The sequence below is a fragment of the Psilocybe cubensis genome, chromosome 4 (assembly GCF_017499595.1).
Source record: "Psilocybe cubensis strain MGC-MH-2018 chromosome 4, whole genome shotgun sequence".
NCBI classification, from domain to species: domain Eukaryota; kingdom Fungi; phylum Basidiomycota; class Agaricomycetes; order Agaricales; family Agrocybaceae; genus Psilocybe; species Psilocybe cubensis.
In genome coordinates, this window is record NC_063002.1 from 1,610,003 (window position 1) to 1,628,741 (window position 18,739).

At 46.2% G+C, this 18,739-nt stretch overlaps 9 protein-coding genes across 9 annotated transcripts; 3 read left to right on the forward strand and 6 right to left on the reverse strand.

The window, feature by feature from the left end:
• Positions 1-175: 175 nt before the first annotated feature.
• JR316_0004655 (SCF E3 ubiquitin ligase complex F-box protein grrA) lies at positions 176-1,746 on the reverse strand (the record flags this gene model as incomplete). The annotated part of the gene is made up of 4 exons (XM_047890419.1): positions 176-337; positions 403-671; positions 762-1,195; positions 1,262-1,746. 4 exons carry the CDS (start codon positions 1,744-1,746, stop codon positions 176-178), a joined length of 1,350 nt encoding a protein of 449 aa, XP_047750180.1.
• An 882-nt stretch (positions 1,747-2,628) lies between these two features.
• Positions 2,629-5,184, reverse strand: JR316_0004656 (uncharacterized protein; the record flags this gene model as incomplete). The annotated part of the gene is made up of 10 exons (XM_047890420.1): positions 2,629-2,832; positions 2,889-3,012; positions 3,189-3,343; positions 3,396-3,699; positions 3,748-4,538; positions 4,589-4,667; positions 4,718-4,762; positions 4,818-4,900; positions 4,958-5,005; positions 5,053-5,184. 10 exons carry the CDS (start codon positions 5,182-5,184, stop codon positions 2,629-2,631), a joined length of 1,965 nt encoding a protein of 654 aa, XP_047750181.1.
• Positions 5,185-5,424: 240 nt separating this feature from the next.
• Positions 5,425-6,312, reverse strand: JR316_0004657 (uncharacterized protein; the record flags this gene model as incomplete). Its single annotated transcript, XM_047890421.1, has 1 exon — positions 5,425-6,312. One exon carries the CDS (start codon positions 6,310-6,312, stop codon positions 5,425-5,427), a length of 888 nt encoding a protein of 295 aa, XP_047750182.1.
• A 536-nt stretch (positions 6,313-6,848) lies between these two features.
• JR316_0004658 (DNA-binding protein REB1) lies at positions 6,849-9,289 on the reverse strand (the record flags this gene model as incomplete). The annotated part of the gene is made up of 9 exons (XM_047890422.1): positions 6,849-7,093; positions 7,187-7,305; positions 7,367-7,450; positions 7,502-7,655; positions 7,710-7,828; positions 7,878-7,992; positions 8,048-8,135; positions 8,197-8,273; positions 8,320-9,289. The coding sequence occupies 9 exons, from the start codon at positions 9,287-9,289 to the stop codon at positions 6,849-6,851; spliced, it is 1,971 nt and encodes a 656-aa protein (XP_047750183.1).
• A 121-nt stretch (positions 9,290-9,410) lies between these two features.
• Positions 9,411-10,127, reverse strand: JR316_0004659 (uncharacterized protein; the record flags this gene model as incomplete). Its single annotated transcript, XM_047890423.1, has 2 exons — positions 9,411-9,500; positions 9,549-10,127. 2 exons carry the CDS (start codon positions 10,125-10,127, stop codon positions 9,411-9,413), a joined length of 669 nt encoding a protein of 222 aa, XP_047750184.1.
• A 264-nt stretch (positions 10,128-10,391) lies between these two features.
• On the forward strand, positions 10,392-11,964 carry JR316_0004660 (Protein pelota; the record flags this gene model as incomplete). Its single annotated transcript, XM_047890424.1, has 7 exons — positions 10,392-10,430; positions 10,487-10,581; positions 10,637-11,345; positions 11,397-11,452; positions 11,500-11,616; positions 11,671-11,777; positions 11,831-11,964. The coding sequence occupies 7 exons, from the start codon at positions 10,392-10,394 to the stop codon at positions 11,962-11,964; spliced, it is 1,257 nt and encodes a 418-aa protein (XP_047750185.1).
• A 141-nt stretch (positions 11,965-12,105) lies between these two features.
• On the forward strand, positions 12,106-14,374 carry JR316_0004661 (Deoxyribodipyrimidine photo-lyase; the record flags this gene model as incomplete). The annotated part of the gene is made up of 9 exons (XM_047890425.1): positions 12,106-12,337; positions 12,400-12,557; positions 12,608-12,871; positions 12,934-13,167; positions 13,219-13,376; positions 13,429-13,870; positions 13,930-14,058; positions 14,116-14,179; positions 14,256-14,374. The coding sequence occupies 9 exons, from the start codon at positions 12,106-12,108 to the stop codon at positions 14,372-14,374; spliced, it is 1,800 nt and encodes a 599-aa protein (XP_047750186.1).
• A 465-nt stretch (positions 14,375-14,839) lies between these two features.
• JR316_0004662 (uncharacterized protein) lies at positions 14,840-15,419 on the forward strand (the record flags this gene model as incomplete). The annotated part of the gene is made up of 2 exons (XM_047890426.1): positions 14,840-15,101; positions 15,283-15,419. 2 exons carry the CDS (start codon positions 14,840-14,842, stop codon positions 15,417-15,419), a joined length of 399 nt encoding a protein of 132 aa, XP_047750187.1.
• Positions 15,420-15,845: 426 nt separating this feature from the next.
• Positions 15,846-18,554, reverse strand: JR316_0004663 (putative 5-methyltetrahydropteroyltriglutamate--homocysteine methyltransferase; the record flags this gene model as incomplete). Its single annotated transcript, XM_047890427.1, has 8 exons — positions 15,846-15,901; positions 15,957-16,350; positions 16,402-16,675; positions 16,728-16,966; positions 17,025-18,012; positions 18,085-18,252; positions 18,305-18,446; positions 18,518-18,554. The coding sequence occupies 8 exons, from the start codon at positions 18,552-18,554 to the stop codon at positions 15,846-15,848; spliced, it is 2,298 nt and encodes a 765-aa protein (XP_047750188.1).
• Between the last annotated feature and the right edge of the window lie 185 nt (positions 18,555-18,739).

Consider the following 18,739-nt stretch of genomic DNA (forward strand, 5'->3'; position numbering starts at 1 on the left):
TATCAAGTCGCCATGCACGTTCTATGCTGCCAGATGAATGTCTACACATACATAGCTTTTCATACTTTATCAGAGTTGCATCAACATCATGCATGAACAGATAAATCGTGCTTACAACAGAAACGCTCGTATGGTATATCAAAACACAAGGATATGGTTTTGACACAATATCATTTCAGTAAAGATCTAGCTTATCGTCCGAACGGGTGATGAAAGGTACGTTCCGTGCTTCCGCTTCGCGTCGACGCTTATCTTCCTTGTCCAAAAAGCGTCGTAGGCGAACGACGTTCTCCCCATTGAAGACGCAGAAGGCAACTTGTTGATCCGGATCGCAATTCTAGGTTTGAATCGCTGAGAAGAAAGCAAATTTATGCAACTGGATAAATGAAATGCACAACTTACAGCAGGCGTGGGTTCTGAAAACCGACGTACTCCTCTCCTACTAAGTGAGGGTATCCCTGTGGCGGTGAGATGTTGCAAACGTTCAAGCTTGCGCAACAGCAGATGTATAGCGTCGAGAGAGAGATGATCACAGTATGATAAATAAAGGCGCTCCAAACCAGTTGCTTGTTCCGCAAGCGCGAAGATTCCAATGTCTGTGAGTTTATGTACACGGACGAGACTCAATCGGCGGAGACTTGGTAGGGCCGCTAACTCAAAAACAGACAGGTCTGTTAACTTTCGACAGACTCGAGATGAAAGAAATCAGCCATCCCCGGCAAACAAGTGGAAGCTAGAGTGTGAAAGGAGATATAACTCACATGCCACGTCTACACACCTAAGGTTGGTGCAAGAACGAGCAAGTCTAACCACTGCACGGTCCGTGACGTTAGAAACGTGCGCCAACATCAGAACATCGAGATGATCGTGAAGTTTCGAAATACTTTCTAGAGCCTTATCGGTGAGTAATGAACAACCTGAGAGGATGAAAGTCTGAATCCTAGGGGCATGCGACACAATTCCCTCGACTGCCTCATCGGTGATTTTGCAAAAGCTAACATCCAGCAAGCGGAGGTTTTCTGCAGTATGCCGTAGGATCAGAGGCGGTAATTGCTCCAGCCACGTTATAGGTCTAGGTGGTAAGGGTTTCTCGTCATTTTGTCCCAGTTCAGTATATGCCACTGAATTTATTGGAGAGGGAAACGCTTTATCCGTGAGCAATGGGTTATTGGCCAATCGAAATGTGCGCAATTTTCTGGTATGGGTGTTTAAATACACCAAGTAATTATCATTATCGTCAAGTTAAATGCTTAACACCCACCTAGAAAATGACCAAATATCTCGAACTGCAGACGGAGTCAACAGGGGCAGGTCGGATACTTCAAGTTCTATAAGACGTGAGCATGTTTTTGCAATGGCAGATATCGAGGGGTCTGTGAGTCCCACTACTCCATTCAGCTGCAACCACTGGAGGGGCAATGATTTATTGGTGATTTCCAGAACCCCAACATCTGTAATCTGCGTACAGCCAGATAAGTTTAAGCCAAGAAGATTAATTGCCTTCTCTGCCAAAACAACTATCGTTCTATCCGTTGTTTCTGCAACGCCAGTAAGAACCACTGTTTCCAGGTGTGGGCACAAGGCAAGGACTTGAGCAAGTTGTTCATCCGATACATCTTCCTGAGCCTGTTCCAGAATGAGATGACGAACACGTCGATATTCCTCCTCTGAAGGCAAACGGTTGGTGATCTTCATCATGTCTTCATGGAAGGATTTTGCGGACTCGGGATCCTTTCTCAACAACATGGGAGATTTATGGACTATACGACAAATGTGATGCAATACAATGATCTTGATTGGTAAATTATGATAAATGTTGTCTAGATCAGCCTAGGTCTAACAATGGCCAGGAAAGGCCCAAGTGGAAAGGCACAAATAAGCGGTGCACTTACTCTCGAGTCTCAATGTAACCGTTCAAAATTCAAGGCTCCTGTCTACTGAATATTGTAGTCAGATCTGAGCGCAAGTGCTGTCAAAGTTGTAATTGTTGCAAGGTGTGCTTTGAAGAAGAGAAATTACAATCAAAGGGGGAAAAATGGAAATGACATATACATTTATCAAGAGAGAGCGCGAATCATAAGTAATAGTGTGAGGATGAGGTGAATTTGATCAGATTTGGTCCAATGACAGCCTGACGGACCCGAAAGCTTAGCGAATCAGAACCGCCAGGTTGATTACCTAAACCAAGCGATGTCTTTTGAATTCTGTTCATCCTGCAAGCAATCAAAGCCCTAAAACGCAAACCAAGCGATGTCATCGTCAACATCCACCTCGTCAACAGCGAGGCCGGTATATAAACAATTCCAGCAACCCCCACCTATAGATGAGAAGAGGAGGATTCCTGTGACCCCCGCAGTCTTGCGCTCTATCTTTGCCTCTTCGCGTTCTCCCCATGAGGAACGCTCTATCTCCAGGATTGCTTTTTTTCGGTATTCATTCATTCATACTGGCTTCTGACCCATTTGTTTCTAATTTCTTTCCATGTATCCTTAGTTTTACAGGCTTTTTGATCAGTTGCATCGCCATTAGCTTTGCAGCTGCTCGAAACAGGGGCATCAAGGGAAGTGCAGCTTTATTGGGAGTAGTATGACAAGGTCCTATGGAATCAAACTCATAGAAATATCCGAGTTACAACAAATCTACCAATTTTCGTCCAGGAGATATCACACCAATTACTTTGCTTGAGAGGTCAAACATACTTCCTCCTTCATAAACAACCAAGTCGGTTGTCTCGTCATCAATTCCACGGATACCAAGCAATTTCTCGAGGTTATTGGAAACAAGAGCGTATGCCTGGTTCTTTGAGATCCTACCATTCGATTCTAGAGCGGCCTGTCAAAGCTAATCGTCAAAACTTTTATTCGCTCATGACAGTTATTTCGACATACCCATTCTGCGTCAAAACGTGTATTACGAGCCTCCCATGCACCTCGTATCCCCAAACCAACCACGACCCCTTGTTCAACGAGCTTCACAAGTGCCGTATCGTTTGAAAGAGGGGGTCCTGGCAATCTATATTACTCCTTCAGATGCTAACATTTAGAATGCAGGCAGAGTGAGGTCTTACATTCTATTTTGATCCCATACCATAGGAATTGGCCTGGATGGGTTTAATATAACGCCAACACCAGCATCCCCTTCAGAATCAATGTGTATCAGATCTAGTTTGTCTATGTTAGACCGTGAACTTGCCGATTTCCTTTGCCAGAAGATGCGATTCTGCTGCACCGCTGAAAACCATTCTCATCCGCGAACCAATGTTGTCTTCGACATCTGTCTTTAGAATCAAAAGACTGGCCATGATATCTGCGCTATCCACTTCTATCACAAGAGGGACAACTCCCTGTTGTGGAGTCGATTAGCTCACTTCTTCGAGTCCTTGGGCTAAAATCTACCTCGGCAGCTTTCCTGAACCAAAAACCGGTTTCTTTATCTTGAGATTCCCAGCCGTACAACAGTCGCCTTAGACCAGCAATCTGGGTGCTCACGCTGACTCTTCTTTTTTCGGGGTGCGATTTACCTATGACAACATGCAACGCAGCTATATCTTGCACAATAGCCCCGCGTTGCATGGCGTGAAGCGAGCCAGTCCGGAACGAAGTCGACAGACCGGCTATTATGTGGGCATCTGGACCTGCCATATAGATTGGCTTCGCCAGAGACGAGGTAGCCAAAGTAACCCCCGCTCGATACGCCGTACTACGATGCCGAATTAGCTTCACTCAATCATAAATACAGAGCACTCACAGAGAATCACGAGTTCCAAACATCAGTGCATCTACAGCTCGAACAATAGCGCCCGTATCGTCAAGGATTTTTGGGACGTCGCGCTTGAATGCGTCGTATGTTTCACCGTCTGTAGTCGATGCCTCTCCTGCAATTTCTCCCAGTCCCAACGGCGAACCGTATGTCATTAGTCCAGGGGCAATCGACCCGCCTTGCACGTCAACAATCCTCGAACTTTCACGTAAATCAGTATTGTTGCATACGCCCGCGCAAGTGATTACTCCATCCATGACGACAACAGAGCCCATTGCCATATCCTCCGATATGCTGTTGAAAGAGTGCGCAATCAATCCATTCTCTGATTTCCTCAAGATCTCTTTTACATTGATAAATGCGACCTTGCCTTCTATTTTTCGGCCTTCAAGAGGTGGAAGACCATCCCATTTAATTGCATTGTCCCGTTCTTTATCCCAGTTTGGTGTCTCAGGCACTTGTCTCCACTCATCTCCCTCCTTGCCCTTTCCGACCTCTATGTGATTTTCTTCTCCTGTTTTAGGAGGCACAGGTATTTGCAAGATTCCATCAATCCACACATTGACGGGAGTTGCGCCTAGACGAAGAGGGTGGGAGTCCCATAATACAACATCTGCGTCGGAACCTTCCATTAGGATTCCGATGCGATGGGAAAGGCCTGCCGCAATAGCGGGCGTAGAAGTTACAGAGGCAAGTGCTAGGTGAGGTGGCAGGCCGAAATAATGGGCTTGTTGAGCTTCATACATCAAATAACGAGAATTGATGACTGGGTGGTCAGACTGCTTATAATCAGCACTGTCATTCGAGGTGACAGGTAATATATGTTTACTTTCATGATCACTGGTATGCCTTCATCTGCCAGAACACGAGCCGCAAATTCCGAACCACGATATGCTTCTCTCTTGTACCTAGTTGGCCATCGTCAACATTTACGCCACGTAAGTCCTGAGCTCCATACCTGTAATTGGTTGCAAATAGGGCAATGGATGGAATGCCACCCCACCTAGATGTCGAACGTTGTCATTGTGGCCACTCCTGAAGAAACTAAAAGAGATTACATTCGTTTGAGGACTTTTGGAATTAACCAAGCCTCAGAAGCGTGGTGTAGAGTCGCTATCGAAAATTGGAATTCATTCGACAACTATGCAGATACGCATTTGAGTCTAGTTGTTATTTGTCATGGAATAGTGCGACTCACTCGGACCATTGCGTCTAGATCGACAACTTCGTAACAGTGTGTAGATATCTAATCATAGTCAGTATTTCCCAGAGGAATTGAAATTGAAAATTCACTTTAACCCTGCCGCGCAAGACTTCAACAAGCATTTCCCACCTCAAATCCTCTGGAAAAGGTCCTCCCAAAGTATGCCATAAACCTTGTTCTGCTTTGGAGCAATACTCGTCTTGAGCTAATTTGATTTTCATCGCTTCTGCATACGCAGATCTAAACGCCCACATCGTATCCATTCGATTACCATAACCCCTAAGGTTTTCACCACATGCTTGTCTAAAATCATCAGCTCTTCGACCTCAAACAAAAGTGGACAACCATACTTCATGTGTCTCCACCTAAATGGTGCCTGATTTTCTCTCCCCGGGAAAGGTCTATTCAACGCAAAGGGGGGTTCGAGAAGCATAGACGACGTTGAACGTTCTGTGGTTTTTCTAAGCTTTATAAAAAAGGCTTGACCACCTGCTCTCAAAAGTAAATTGACGTTTTAATGAACAAATTGGGCACAATGTACCAATGGCATTGCTACTTCCAGGCAATATCTGTGCGGAGGTGACTCCTCCAGCAATAGCTAATTGATATGCTTCATCATGAGTATTAAGACCATCAGCACTTCGCAGCCACGGTGCGACAGGCCCTTTCTGAGTATTCAAATCTACAGCGCCTAATACAGTGAAGAATACGTCAGGGCAGATAACGAGAGCAACAAATATGAATTTACCTCCGAGAATAGGAAGGCTCAGAACTCCAAGGTGACTGTGCAAATCAACTGCCATGTACAAATAAATCAATAATACGCATTTCTTAAAATTGGTCGTTACAGTACCAATTCCAGGGGTGATCCATGCACCACTAGCATTCACGACTGTAAGATTCGGAATATCATCAAGAACGCGACCGGAAATTTTCCCTATGCCTTTGATAATCCCTTTGTGAAGGAGAAGATCCCCGTGGATTATCTCCGTTCCGTTATCTTTTCCCGTGAAAATGACAGCATTTCGAATCCAAGTCGAATTCGTTCCGTCCTCAAACCGATCAGATTTCTCCCTTGAGCGAAAGCCAGCTGGAGGGCTCGGAATAACTTGGAGACTAGCGCAGCGCGAAAGAATGTCCTTTTTCGATATCGCATCAGGTTCCAGTGGGTCGGTTAGCAAGGTCAATCTGTCATGACCTGTATCAGACTTAAGAGACCAAAAAAACGTTCCAAGAATAGTAGCAAAAGCTGCCAATATGATTGTTGAAGAGATCACGGAAAAGGGCGCATGAGCGATGGGCCGTACTCCTGCACTGGAGGACTCCAGACGATGTCGTTTGCTGTCCATTGGGGTGTCTTGGAATATGTTGGACGCAGATTGGAAGTTGAAAGAACGAAAAGGTGTGAAGAGGTTGGCATGCGAGCCTTGCTTGTAAAGAAGCAAGGAACTCGAGGCGTACACGACGCAACAGAGAATAATGAAATACAGGTGTTTACCATCCTGCCCACACTCAAATTCAATAAAAAAAATGCCGCATGGAATGGGTCGCTTTTTACCTTCTAATCGGCTGCGATTCAGTCAGTAAGCAGAATAATCACTCATTGAAAGAAGAATTCATTTATTGGATCATGTTGGTAGATCTACAACATATCTGATCTACTTGTTGTCGATAGATGTTCAGGCGCATGGTGACGCGCTCATTCATCCAACATGTCAAAGGGCTATTCATGACGGCAGGCCTGTTCGTTTGACGAGGTTATATAACCGTGGTGAGTAACTCGGAGTGGAACAATATCCAATGAGCCCTCTGAGTGTAAGTCTCGAAAATGTTGAGCTCATGAAATATTTTATATATGACGTGTTGCCAAGTGCAATACCTCTCATCAATCAGAATCACCTGAAGAACTGCTGCTAGACACAGATTCATGTGCATTCGCATCTTTTGAAGATGAATCCTTGCTGCCTTCAACGGTGCCTGGACCAGTACTAGAGCCAGCATCGGGGAGATTGGTGTCAGGCTCATTGACAGCGGGAGCACTGGTTACTTTCCTCTCCTTACGCTTACGCGTAGATGGAGGCGGAGGCGCAGGAAGGTGAGCCTTTTTAACTCTGAGAATATCCATAATTTCTACAAGTGAATCAAAATGTTAGAACGACTGGAGTTAAGTTCGTCGAAAAATCAACTTGCCTTGATGTGTCATGTCTTCATAGCCTTTCACACCTTTCTTCATGGTTAGCCAACGTCGCTGTAAGGTATGTGCACTCCAAAGATTCCAGTCAGGATCAGGGATCACTTTCCAATCGATTTCTGTGTCATCTCTGACATTGAGAGAATCAATTCTAAAAAAGGGGGGAAAGGGATCAAAAAGGACCCAAATGTATGCACAAGAGTAGAACGCACTTGTGGACGAGAATGAAAGCATCTTGTTGACCCCATCTGGGTTTCTGACCTTCATTTTTGACTCTTTTACTCAAGGCATCGGTCCTGGAGATATTGTTGAGTCTCATATCTGTAGGCAATGAAACGCATACAAACCATTTTATTCTGCATTGCTGACGACCGCGAGTTCCACCCATAAGTTCGCTTACTCGGCCCCAAAATACATCATTGTCTAAATCTCGACCTTGCTTTATAGTCATGTCGGTAACAATTTGAATTAATTTGTCTTCTTCCTCTTTTGACCAATGACCTAGATGTTCCCTATAAATAAGGCAGCTTATGACACGGAAGACCGAGGACCGACCAGTTATACGTATTTCACGACCATGTATGTGATTTCTGTATCGATCTCGACAGTCAGAAGCCATCCTTCCAACGCGATCACTTATTTTTTCCCACTGTTGACCGAGATCTGCTACTGCTCTAGAGTATATTAAGTAACTAGAAAGATCAAATGTGACTGTTTTCATACTGTTTCAAGGCTTCATCTTCTACAGTACTCCACGTTCCTTGTTGCTTTAGGGGGTGATACGCTCGACGGACGTGGTGATATACAGCTATGATTGGCCGTAAAGGGACAGCAGCCGCTGAAAAAATCGATGTCGTAAGTACAAGTAATCATGACAACATTACCATTCTCACTTATTTCCGACCAAAATGCGTCATCTTTGCTGTTGCCATGTTTTAAGAATATCTTATCGTTTAATTCTTGAAGAGTAAGTTGCTTTTCCTACATATATGCACGACATGATTAGCTTGCCAGTCTAAATCCAATCAAAACATGTACGAACATGTGCATATTTGTGTATAGCTATTTTGAGTTGCTGCTCCTCAATGGCTGAAAATTTGCCCTTCTTGTATACCAGGCCTACACGGGTCAATACACATGTTAGACCACTGGAAGCAATGCTGACCTTCATCTCGCACAAGTTCCGCCAACTTGTTCGGGTTTAACCATTTATTTGCAAGGATAAACGCGTGTTCTGGGTTGGTATGTTGTTCGTTCCCAGGCAAACTCATATTAATCGTCCTTTTGTGTGCTAGATGTGATAGAGGTGGCGGGCCTTGACCTAACATTGGATCAGACGGCGGAGCATATTGGCCTGACGCTGCTGGAGGAAGCTGCATGAGATGGTTTGGCACATAGCTGAGAGGTGTTGGATTTTGGTTGTTATTGGAGGCCGAAGTTTCTCCTAGATTCTTCAAAACGCTGGCAATCTTACTCATATCCAGATCTTGCAGAGCGCGCAAAAGATCTTCGTTCGAACCAAAAGTGAGCTCGGAGAAAGCTGCACCACCTCCAGTTCCAACCGGAACAGGGAACAAGCTGGAAAGCTGGCCATTTGGATCGAAGCCGGGAGGAGGGGGTTGTTGAGGATAACCAAACGGTGGCTGCATGGGGGGATACGGCATAAACTGCTGACCTGGAGATGGAACCATTTGCGGATGGTATGGCGGGGGTACAGGGGGCTGCATAGGCTCAGGATTCGTGACAGAAGCAGCGACTATGGCAGAAAGAAGCGCTGCAGCGGACGCTTGGGAATTTGCCTCGATCTCCGCATCCGTTTGTTCTGAGAGAGAGGTTGCCTTTGATTTGCCCTTGTCTTTTTTCTTTTTCTTGGGCTTTGCGGACGCCTCTGGTTCTGCAGATAGGTTGTCTGGAGACGCGACTGCCGATGATTGTTCGGGAGTGAGTGCAGCGTCTATCTCGGCGTGCGCGTGTTTGCGTTTCTTCTGTTTCTCCTGTGGATGGGGGAGAAACTCCTGGTCTTCAATGTGGCTGTCGTCTTCATGTGGGCGCTTGTTCTTCTTTTTCTTTTTCTTTTCGCGGTGTAATGACGACTCTGCATTGATCGCGGACGGATCGATGCCGAATGCGTCCATTGAGAAAGGAGGGGCTGACAGCATTAGGGTGGGCTCAAGAGAGTTTAAAAAATTCCACGACGAGAGAACGCGTGTGACACAAGTCACACCACTCAAAGTCTAACACAGGTCGTACATACACTCAGTCCTCCTCAAACCAGCGTTCTTCCGCATCTCTCTCGTCTTCCACGTCCAGTGTCTCGTCCCAGTCTACACCGTCGTAGTCGATGTTCTGCACATCCATCAGCTATGTTCTCAATCTTCGTCTGGACTAACGTACATCCAAAAGCCCATGTATGAAGCTCTCCCGCAGCAATCGCTCAAACGACGCCCTCGCTTGTTCTGCCGTTTCTACTTCAGGGGGCACGTCCTCGTCGCTGTCTTCCTCGGGCACAAAGTCATCCTCGACAGCATCTCTGTTGTTCCTTCGTATCTCACGCACGCGCTCCGCCTCCCGTTCTTCCTCATATCCAGCCAGCAGGTTCCCTAGTTTTCCAACGTGTTGTTTGCTGCCGTGCAAAAAGTCTTTTTGCGCCCAAGATCGTTCCTCGTTGCCTTCTTCTACTCCGCGACGTTCACGCCCTTGCCAGAGATTTGGCCACGTGCTTCGTCCTGCATCAAAACTCAACTCAGGCGGGTTCTTATTGACATATTGCAATCGTCTGTTTCGAATGGATGTTATCACAGATCGCTGCTTGGGGGTGGTGATGTAACTATAATGCAGTAAAAGATGCGGAGGTAGATGAGTTAGATATTGACTAAGAAATGCAATCGGATCGCGCTCTGGAGATGGTTCAAAACTCTCTGCAAGTCCAAGATATTTAAGGGAAGGATTTTTGTCGAACACTGGTGCAGGCATTTGGGTTTCAGGAGAGAGTCGACAATGAGACGCGACATGTCACAGATTGCGTGACTCGCCTCTACTGATAAGATCTCACGTGATTCCTGGATCAAAAGTCTTCCTCGTGATTGGCTCATTGGCACCTTTAGATCTAATGTGTTTACCGTTGCATGCCCTTCCAATCTTCATCTCTTTGCACTAACTTTACCCGGAATCTACTGATTTATCAAACAGACAGTCTATATTTTAATTATATACTTTATTGAAGGGCGCTGGCCAACGATGAAGTTGATCAACAAATTCATAGATAAACATGGCGCAGTGCGTGCATAGCAGTACCTCAATCAGTATTGGACGGATTCTGACAGAATGTCTAGGGACATGTAACTCTCCGTCCAGAAGATGACGAGGACATGTGGCATCTTTATAATCTGATACAAAACGATGATTTTGTTCGCTCATCTGCCATCCGGTACGCCATTTGCTGAGAATGATCATGTGTGGTTACAGACTCAACTCGAGGTCAGAGGTGTTAAGACGGTGTCATCAACTGGATCAACAGAGTCGCACCGCGTCCGGCTCAACCTCACTATTCAGGTCAAGCGCGTTGATTTTGCGGCTGGGGGAGCACCGTCGAATCAAGAAAGTGGCGCCAAGGATGAAGATGTTTCGACTGCCTCTCTGCACGTTTCTGGACCCGTAACGTCTGAAAATCCGCATGTAAAACTTGGCGCCCACCATACCCTTGACCTAGAAGCCAACCGCGACGTACGAATCGAGAAATACGGAGGCTGGGACAGTGTGGCTATTGCTCGAGTGGAGGAGTCCATCATTCCCGGAAAGGGTGCTGAAGTCGCTGCTATTGTGTGTGGAGAAGGGGTCGCCGCATTTTGTCTCCTCTCACAGCATATGACATTGGTGACACATCGATTGAATGTCCAAATACCTCGTAAATCGTCTTCTGGAGCGTCTCAGCACGACAAAGGTCTAGGAAAGTTCTACAGCGCCTTGTATGAGTCTTTCTTGAGGCACATTCCTTATGCCAACGTAGCTCTTCGAGCCATTGTTATCGCCAGCCCAGGATGGGTGAGGGACGCTGTTTACGACTTTATGATCAGCGAGGCGACAAAAAGAGGCGACAAGGTGCTGTTGAAGGCGCTCAAGGAGAAATGTCTCAAGGTTCATATAAGCAGTCCACATGTCCACAGTCTCGTGGAGGTCCTGAAGAGCCCAGAGGTGAGAAACCTTGTTCTACAAAACCAATCATTGTGCCTCATAACAGATTAGGTCACCAGTCAACTCAAAGAAACAAAATTTGCCCGGGAAGGAGTCGCCCTTGACAGGTAATGTAATCGTAGATATCACAACTATAATGCTGATAAACGGACAGATTTTTCAAAATGTTGGGAAACGATGAATTGAGAGCATGGTATGGTCCAGATCATGTTTGTCTAGCAGCAGATCGAGGAGCTATTGGTACACTGTTGATTTCGGACGATCTTTTTCGGTATGTATACACCCAAGTGTCTGCTTCACTGATTTGATGTTATTGTCGATGTAGATCAAGCGATCCTGCAACGCGAAAAAAATACGTCGATGTCGTTGAAGCGGTACAACAAAAGGGTGGCGAGGTAGTAATATTTTCAAGCATGCATGAATCGGGCCAACGTGAGTTCCGTGCTTTGTGTGTTGACAAATAAGCTCACTGAGTAACAACCTAGAACTAAACCAACTTACTGGAATTGCTGCGATATTAACATTCCCGCTGGACGTCGAAGTAGTCGAAGCTGAAGAACGAGAGGCCGCAGAGGAAGAAGTTCGAAGACAGCAAGAAACAGAATCTACAGATCCATGATGTCATCTTTTCAATTAATCAAGTGTTCACCAACACGTGATCTTCTCGATCGTCTCCCCCTATCGTGAGGTGTTCAACCGCTTTATACTCAGCATGCTCCGCGTTCAAAACTTTTATCGCCCATCTACACACCTATTTTGTATGGCTAAACGTCCCCTCTCTCCAGCTGCCTCAGACTCGTATGCGCGTGTTGCAAAGCGCCCCAATTCGTCCAAATCATTTAATCCCATCAAAATAGCCACCGCCGAGGCTGCTGCTGCAGTTGATGCTAATACGCCCTTTTCACAACTAACAAAATTGTTAAAAGATAGTGTAAGACATTCACTCGATGGAAAATCTGTTGTTTACTGGATGCGAATGAACGACCTCAGACGTGAGTTGCCCAGAATCACCGTGTCTGGTATCTGACCTTCATTTTCGGCTTTACTCAACTAGTTCTTGACAATAAAGCCCTCAGTAGGGCATCGGTACAAGCTCGTAAAGTCGGAGTTCCTTTGATTGTTCTATTTGTTATCAGCCCTCAAGATTACATCGCACATGATAGAAGTGCACGAAGGGTGGATTTTTTACTCCGCAATCTTGCTATCTTGAAAGTGAGACATTATCTTAAATGGTCTTCGAGTGGTACTAAAATTTTATTCAGGAATCTTTCTCTGAACTTCATATTCCATTTCATGTTGTCGTCCATACGCCAAGAAAGACAATCCCCCAATTTATTGTATCATTTTGTGAAGAACATGGTTCCAAAGCCCTATATGCCAACATGGAATATGAGGTCGATGAACTTCGCCGAGACATACAAACGTCCCAACTCGCTTTCCCAAAAGATATTCGAGTCGAATTTTTGCACGATAAATGCATTATAGAACCAGGCGTTATTATTACGAAGCAAGAAAAAGCATACACGGTAAGTGTATTCCCATTCTCTGAGATAGTCAATATATTTATGTATATTTTTCCTCATCGTAGGTATACTCACCGTACCAAAAGAATTGGATTGCAACAGTCAATGCCAATCTACCTTTCTATTTGGAAGATTGCTCGTCCCCAGTAGCAAATGAACCATCTGTCCGGGCATTAAAATCCCTCGGCCCACTTTTTGAATCGCAAATACCAAAGTTTATCGTTGGTTTTGAGCTTACCGAGCAAGATAGAGACAAAATGAAGGAGGTATGGCCAGCTGGTGAAATTTCTGCTGCAAATGTGCGTGGCAATTGGTTTCGTTGCTTTTTGTCGAGCTCATGATTTGATTAGGTTCTTGAGAGATTTTTGACCACGAAGAAGCGATCTTCACAGTTGGGCGGGGTCGATCCGCTCGCTTCAGGACCGGTCGCATGTCCTAAACATAACAGGATAGCGAAATATGGAAACGAGAGAGATAGAATTGACAGTGATACAACGAGTCGGTTGAGGTACGTGTCTTAGGATTGCCATCATCCGATATCACCTCACGAAATCATGCAGTGCCTACTTGACTTCTGGGATCATTTCAGCAAGGCAATGTGCCCGAGCTATTATGCTTCTCACCAACGCGAAAAAGGTTGAAAGTGACAAAACCTCTGGGATCGGACGGTGGCTCCAAGAAATTGCTTGGCGTGACTTCTATGTAAACATATTGGTTTTCTTCCCTCGAGTTTCGATGGGTCGACCCTTTATCGAAAAGTTTTCCAAGATCGTTTGGGAAGACCATCAAGTTCCAAGTGATTTTGCCATTGGGCAAGGCGGTAACATTTCAGGCGACTCCGAAAATCTCCAACGATGGAAGACGGGTATGACTGGGGTTCCTATTGTGGACGCATCAATGAGGTGCTTAAACGAGATGGGTTGGATGCACAACAGAGCGAGAATGATAACCGCGATGTATCTAACTAAAGATCTTATGATAGACTGGAGAGTTGGCGAGCGGGTAAGTTTGCCACTAGTCTGTAAATGTGGGATCAGATGGCTAATGATTGGACCAATCAGTACTTCATGGAGATGCTCATAGATGGTGATTTGTCGTCTAACAATGGCGGATGGCAGTGGAGCGCAAGTACAGGGGTTGATCCGTGCCCGTATTTCCGGATTTTTAATCCGTACACACAGAGTGCCAAAGTGAGCAATTTACTTCGTTCGACTCGACGCAACTTTTTTAATGCAACTGTTTATCAGGTGGACCAAACGGGTGATTTTATTCGACATTGGATTCCAGAGTTGCGCAAAGTGAGGGGTCCTGGTGCGTCCTTTTTTGTGTCCCATTGTTAGGGACCCATTGTTGCCGCACGATTCATTGACCTTGAGAGTATACCTAGAATTGCATAACCCCAGTGCCTCTCTTGCAAGCAAACTTGGATACCCTCTGCCTATTATTGCGCACAATGAGGCAAGACAGAGAGCGTTGCGACGGTACAAAAACCCTGGAGAGGAATAATTTGCGTACAGCATTGTTATTATTGTTGTGTGGCAGTGTTGTTTGGTTGATAGTGCGTTGCCAAATAAACCATTCAGAAATGCAGTGTACAAACAAGTACGATTGGTTACTAGCCGATTAATGTGGCGCAAATCCGTAGTTCCCTTGACAACGATATTTGGCCCCGCCAATCTTCTCTGTCAACGACAAACACATTCCGAAATGGGCAATTCTCGACGACAAAACTTGGATTGTTCTTGGACATTCATTGTAGCATAGGCCAGGTATAAACTCCGCCGCCTGTGGTCTCCAATCCCCAGCATCTCACTCGGTTGACTGCTCACCCCTCGTTTCTATTCCATCCAGTCTCTTTTATCCTCCAAATCAACGGTACCTTGTAGAAAGCACTTTGATTAGTTGCTCTATCTCATCGTCCAACAACACCCACGCCCTCACACCCTTTCTTTCACTGTCACCACTCACAACATGTCCTACTCTTCTTCTGCCATGTCATACTCCTTCATCCATACCGCGTCTTCAACCCCATCCTTCAACCTCTTTATCCCATCCTCGGCCTCGGCCTCGCGTGAAATGCACGAGACCTACACAGAGTTTGGGCTCGTCCTCCGCCCTTCGAACAAGCAGAGACAGACTACCTCATCCAACGGATCAATCAAGTCCTCCAAGTCGTCCGTATCTTCGCCCTCTACCAGGTCCAAGCCGTCGTCTCTCAAGAAGTGGTTTGGTGGTTACTAAATAACTCGCCCACGGAGTTTCCGGAGCAGCTTCGTGTTCCCAACCAAGCGTCATGTACGCTACTACTTCCAGCCATCCACGGGCGCTCTTGATTCGATATTCACGTTAGGTTTACGTGTCATCGTTCATGTCAACCTCGTCAGCCCTTAGGCATTGGAATCTGCTCTTTGCAGACCATATCTCCTCTGCCCTACTAGCTGTTAAGACACCCAAAATTTCGTCCACGTCGTGCGACGCCAAATTGGGAAATTCCTTGCAGCTCCGCATGCCCACCAAGGGCGAGCAGAAAAAGAGGCATCATTCCTTATAGCCTTGCGCAACTATAGTATGAACATGAAACGGACATTTATGTATTTATTTTCTAGATATTTTGGACTACGAACCTTCTTATTGACTTATAGATGTAACTATTTATCAATCAATTGATCAAAGTCACACAATGCAGTGGAACTAATGTATTTTTCCAAGAAATGCTACGGTTGTGTATGAAACATGTTAGGATTGTTGAAATCCGGATACCACAGCTACAACACGCAGAGAGTCCTGCTTCCTCGAATGAAGCACCCCGCGGGCCACATCGTGCAGCATCGTGCCCCTTGTTTTTGGGTGACGTGAACGCCGTCTATATTGAATATTATCGCCACAAGCACGGAACGGTCAAAACGCCTCTTCTCTCGAAGGTCGTCATAAATTAACCAGATCGCGAACGCTGTTGAAGCGGAAGATAGAAATCAATTCAAGCGTAATTCTCGCGAGCCCACTTGGCAGCCTCAACAAGGTTGACGAGCGAAGCTACGAAAGGGATCAGACATTGAAATAATCAACAAGTGCATATATTCAAACTCACCCTCAGTCTCTTTCCAACCACGGGTCTTGAGACCGCAATCAGGGTTGACGAAGAGGAGGGAGTCAGGAAGAATGTCAAGCATGGACTTGAGGCGGTCCTTGATCTCCTGGGATCCAGGAACACGTGGAGAGTGTATATCGTAGACACCGGGACCGATCTGGTTAGAGTAGCCATAGTGCTTGAATGTATTCAAGAGCTTCATGTCACTCTTAGAGGCTTCGATAGAGATGACATCAGCATCAAGGCGTTGGATAGAAGGGAAGATGTCATCGAAGTCAGAGTAGCAGAAGTGGGAGTGGGTTTGCAGTTGATCGGTAACACCAGCAGTAGCAAGCTTGAAGGAGTCAACGGCCCACTTAAGGTACTCATCCCAATCGGAGCGACGAAGAGGCAACTAGAGAACGTAATCAGAACATATGTCAATAGAGCTGAAACGCTGACGTACTCCTTCGCGGATGGCAGGTTCATCGACCTGGATTGCGCTGATACCAGCCTTCTCGAGATCAACAACTTCGTCGCGGAGAGCAAGGGCCAGTTGCTTGGATTGCAACTCTCTCGAAACATCGGCACGAGGGAAGGACCAGTTGAGGATGGTGACGGGACCAGTCAACATGCCCTTCATGGGCTTGTTGGTCAAGCTCTGAGCGTAGCTGGACCACTTGACGGTCATGGGGTGGGGACGGCTGACGTCGGAGACGATGATGGGAGGTCGGACGTAGCTATCCCTTTGGGTAAGAAATAGTTGAGGACAATTGAAATGGAAAGACGTACCGAGAACCGTAGCTCTGAACCCAGGCATTTTGAGTAAAAACAAACCCTTGCAGTTGTTCACCGAAATATTGAACCATGTCATTTCGCTCGGGCTCTCCATGTACCAAAAGGTCAATGCCAATCTTCTCTTGGAATCGAACGACAGTCTCGATTTCCTTTTTGATGAATTCTTCGTACTGCGCCTCGGTGATTTCACCCTTTCCAAGCTTAGCACGAGCCTGGCGAATCTCTTTGGTTTGCTAAACGATCGCAAAAAATTAGTTGAGCCGTAATATCTTAAGAGTGAGTGAGACATACAGGGAAAGATCCAATGGTGGTGGTGGGGAACTTGGGCAAGTTAAGGTGCTTAGCCTGTACTTTCTTTCGTTCGGTAAATGGGCTTTTACGCTCTAATTGATCGGGAGTAATGGCGGCGACGCGCTTGCGAACACCGTCATCAGAGCTACTCTCAAACTCGCGACGCTTAGAAATGGAAACTTTGTTGGCTTCAAGAGCAGCAGCAATGGCAGAGTCCTGGGATCCCGAGAGGACGGCCGCGATGGTAGCAACCTCACCAGCCTTCTCCAAGGCAAATGAGAACCAATCCTTCTGCTCGGCAGTGAGCTTGTTCTCATTGGCGAGGGTGACGGGAGTGTGAAGAAGAGAAGAAGAGGTGGCAACGATGATACGGTCTTGGCCAAGGATTTCAATAGCCTTCTGTCCAAGTTTGACAGCCGCGGCAAAGTCTGTCTTCCAGATGTTACGGCCAGAAACGAGACCAAGCGACAAAACGATGTTTGTACCCTTGATGGTAGTAGCAACAGACTCAAGCTGTCCGGGAGCCCTGTCGAGGTCAATGTGAAGACCAGCGACGGGAAGCTTAGCAACGATGTTGACATTGCTGTCGAGGCGGGAGAAATAAGTAGTGAGGAGGATTTTAGGGGCAACCTTGGCAAGAGCGGCATAGGTGGCTATGAATGGGGATTCCAAAGTTGCAGCGGCATCGAGAACAAGGACGGGTTCATCGACTTGAACCCACTCGGCACCAGCGGCCTTGAGATCAGCAAGGAGGGTTTCGTAGATAGGAATGAGTTTAGGTAAAAGGCTGATTGGTTGGAATCCAGGCTTCGCATCCTTGCTGGCTTTACCAAGGACGAGGAAGGAGATGGGGCCAAGGACAACAGGACGAGTGGTGACACCTGCGGCCTGAGCTTCTTTGAACTCTTCAACAGCTTTGTTGAAGTTCAACTTGAAATTTGTTTCCTCGGAGAACTCAGGAACGACAAAATGATAATTTGAGTCGAACCTGTGATAGAAAATAGCAGAGGGATTAGTGAGACCTTAAAAAGATTTTCCAATAGATAAATATAGAACATACCATTTCTTCATCTCGGATGCGGGGACATCGACACCATCGGCTTGGCGTCCGCGACCCATGGCAAAGTAAACATCGAGAGGAGACAATCCAAGTCCAACATAACGCTTGGGGATGACGTTGAAAGCGGCTGAGTGATCAAGGACGTGGTCGTAAAGAGAGAACTCGCCGCTATAATTTTATCGTCAATAACAAGATGATCAGTAAGGAGGAGATAACAAACCTGGGGACGAAGTCGACACCTTGGGCCTTGACGGAGGTCCAGCTGGCCTTTTTAACGTCAGCAGCGACCTTGGTGAGGTCATCAGCAGAAATTTTCCCGGCCCAGTAAGCTTCAACAGCTTTCTTGATTTCACGGTTGGCACCTAGACAATCAGGAAGTGTCAGCTACGAGATCGCGTGCGGTAGTGCACGGAGGTAATAACATGGACCTCACCAATGCGAGGGAAACCGAGAACACTAGAGGAAACCATTTTGTATATAGTGAGGGATGTGGGAGTAAGAGATGAAAGAGATTCTCAAAAAAACGGGTGAGGATTGCGCTTATAAGATCCCCGCACGTGCCCCTGGACCCCTGATAATCGATCGCAACAAATTCGCCACCATTGTGCGACGATTTCACTTGATATTTCAAAGTGGCTCCACATTTTTTATTCCA